General features: G+C 46.3%; 1 protein-coding gene across 1 annotated transcript; it reads right to left on the reverse strand.

Annotated features, from left to right (window-relative positions):
• Positions 1-332: 332 nt before the first annotated feature.
• tcap (titin-cap (telethonin)) lies at positions 333-2,171 on the reverse strand. Its single transcript, XM_084370963.1, has 2 exons — positions 1,856-2,171; positions 333-1,635 (listed from the first exon to the last, which is right to left on the reverse strand). Exons 1-2 carry the CDS (start codon positions 2,005-2,007, stop codon positions 1,248-1,250), a joined length of 540 nt encoding a protein of 179 aa, XP_084227089.1. The 5' UTR covers positions 2,008-2,171; the 3' UTR covers positions 333-1,247.
• Positions 2,172-3,248: the final 1,077 nt, after the last annotated feature.

A 3,248-nucleotide genomic window follows, 5' to 3' on the forward strand; every position in this document is an offset into this window, starting at 1 on the left:
TATTTTGTCCTGTCCACAACCAGCTATCCCCAGGGATCAATAAAGTCTAATTCAATCTGTTACACAGTGTTATACAGTGATGCACCTGCCCAAAGCCGCGAGGTAGTGTTATTAGAGTTATAACACTCCCTTCCAGCTCAGCTTAGCTGTAACTGCCAGGTCAAGTAAGGTTACATAAAGCTTCGATTGCTCACTCAGGTTTATTTGATCATAAATTTCCACCTGTTTGATTTTACCAACTGTAACTGTGTCACAAAGCCTTTCCCATCCGCCGTTAAATATTTGCACGACATGTTCATGTTGCATCCGAAAGAAAAACAGTGACAGAGGAGTGAGAAGCAGCTCAACTTTTATTAGTAAAAATAAATATCTAGGAAAAATATTTCAACGTCATTGCACACATTTCATGTTCATATACAACAGAGTCTGTTTCTCTAGCAGATATGTGTATATATGAGCCGCCACTCATCTAAGGAGGCAGATCAGTTAATACTCGGTAAAGAACAGTTTATTAGTTTTCCTAAGTATCTCATTTGGTGTCAGCTGGCACACACACACACACACACACACAAAGAGGGAAACACACACTCTCACATATGTACAGCTGCCGTGTGTGATTAGGCCAGAGCATTCTGTACCCTTCACAGAGATCAGAGACCGTCAAGGGCTTGTGGAGGCCTGGAAGTTGACCAACTCCACAGCATGTTCCCCGACCCTTCACCCCTCCTCCTCTCCTCTGGCTCTGTGCCTCTTTCTTTCCCATCCCTCTTTACATTTTAAAACCTGTCACTTCCTTTGGCACATCGTTTTCCGTCACCGTCGCTTTCTGCGTCATCGCACGCAAACAATCATTAAATCTGATAACCTTAAGAGCACTTGCATTTACCTTACGAGGATATTTGCAGTTTGTTATAAGAAAATAAAGGCAAAAGTGAAGTGTCCGCTGAGAGATCAGCAGACATGGTGAGGACAGCTGGCCAGCACAGGCAGAGATCAGCTGAGAACACACACCCTGCCTCTCCATCACGATGCCTTCAGATAACCATTTCTATGCCACCCATCAACAACAATGACAAAGTGTGACATTTACCTGGTGCTGTGCTCACTAAGAAACACAGATAGTGCTAAAGATCTACAGAATTTATATGTTTTGATGAATGTCACTACAGATAAATCTATATACACCTTGTCATGCTCTTTTCCCGACACACTCTGCTCAGTCCTTTCACCCTCTTCGTTTTGTTTTTTCACCCTCTCTGGGCCTCGAGGGACATGGAGCGACCCAGGGCTTGGGGTTTGGCGAACTCCATGAGGGTCGGCTTGACCGGGGGGAGGTCTCTCGTGATCTCGTCCACCGTCTTCTTGTCGGGACAGGCTCCGTCTGGTTTGGGGAAGGGCCGCAGGTCCTCCTCGGTGTGTGGGGCTCCTCGTCCGAGCCTGACACCAAGTTCTGCAGGGACGAAGATGGGCAAGGGGAGGGTGAATCTCTTGGGCAGCAGCTGGTGCTCCCTCACCCCTCTTTCCACGGTGCCCACTCTGAAGACACCAGAGGGGCAGGTCTGTGTCAGTGAACGGGCCTGCCACTGCCGGGACAGAGTCTCCCTACGAGAGGTGTCGTTCATGTTCATTGTCTGCCTGCGGGAATCGGAGAAAAGTTGAATTAAGAAACTATGGGAGCAGTCACTTTTGATTTACCTACTTAATTAGACTTTAAGTGCATTTTAATGTGAGAACAGCTCCATTAGGAGCTGCAGAGTGAATGAGCAAGTACATCTCAAATATAAGACTTTAAATCACAGACAGGATATTATAAGTAGACATGAAACTTTTCTCGTCTCGGTCTGTGAGCTCTTACCTGTCCTGAGGTTGAGTCTTGAGTTTGACACTATGCCAGTCGGCACTGTAGCTCTCCCTCTGAGCCTTGTTCTCCTCCCGTACGGTGCAGGCCAGCTCGGCTCCGACCACCACACCGTTACGCTTCTCCATGACGGTACAGATTGGCATCATCTTGGCTTTTCGGAAGATCTGTCTCAGATGTATCGCCTCCGATGGGTCTTGTTGATCAGTCTGTGTCTGTGATGAGGCTGTTTGTTCAGGAAACAGGGATGCTCCAGCTGGCTGTATCTCCTGGCTTCCAGTCTCCCTCTTTGTGCTGCTTATGTCTGGGCTTGGATCTGTCCACGACTTTTATAGGCGTTCTGTTGCTATTTCTGATCCATGTTGTCACTCTACAATCAGTGTGCTCTGACATCTGACACCAAGTGCGCCGTGTCTCATTCCCAGAATGCTGGAAGCCATTCAGAGGAGGGGTTAGGGGTAATTGGGAAGAAAATCCCCTGATTCTCAAATTGTATACCCGCTCACCTCTGTAATCACTCAGCCCAACACTTTCCACTTCAGCTGGGGTCTTAGAGGAGAGTGTACCACGGGGGACACTCTGTATCGAGATTATATAAACATGTAGACACACACAAAGAGGTTTAGTCGCCGGAGAGGAATCTTAATAAGGTTTTGGTCTTGATGTACACGAAGCAGCAAGACACAGTGCTAATGTGGAAGGACAACAATGATGCACGAGTTTTAAAATATGTATGGATCATAAATAACACATCTGTCATTTGGAGATGAAAGGTGATGAGTTAGACAACTTCAGGGAGCATCCTGCTGAGTTTTAAATCAAAATACAGCTCAGAAGGAGCTCATACAACAGCTGCGCTTTGTTATAGCATCAAACCCCCTCATTAAATGCCATTACAGTGTGCTGCCTCGCAGTAGCAGTGGAGCGCCATCCCCAGTGATTCATTAGCTCAGTGACAGAGCGACATGCAAGCCATAATCAACTCAGGTTACAGACCGTGAAACGCACTCACACGGCCGATCCCTGTCTCTGACTCATTCATCCACATCAGGTACTCATCGTCAGATAACAGATATCAGATAACACACACACAGCAAACAGCTTCTGACAAGAAGCCTGATCAATCACACTATCTTTAAAGTTTCACGTGTAGTAATGAAGGTCGTATGCAATCTGCTAAATCTGGACTAAATGATGACATTAAATCTATAGCAGTTTGAAACGACTGGCATTCCTTTCCACTGACGCCTCATGTCTTATTCTGTGCTAATACACTTCTGCCTATCAAGTGCGGCCATATTTCAGTTTCCTCACTGTAACTTCTCAGCACGGTGGCATTACGTATGTAAATTATTGCTCAGGGTCACAGAGAGAAAGGAGATCAAGAACA

Source organism: Pagrus pagrus, assembly GCF_965226575.1.
Source record: "Pagrus pagrus genome assembly, chromosome: 13".
NCBI lineage: Eukaryota > Metazoa > Chordata > Actinopteri > Spariformes > Sparidae > Pagrus > Pagrus pagrus.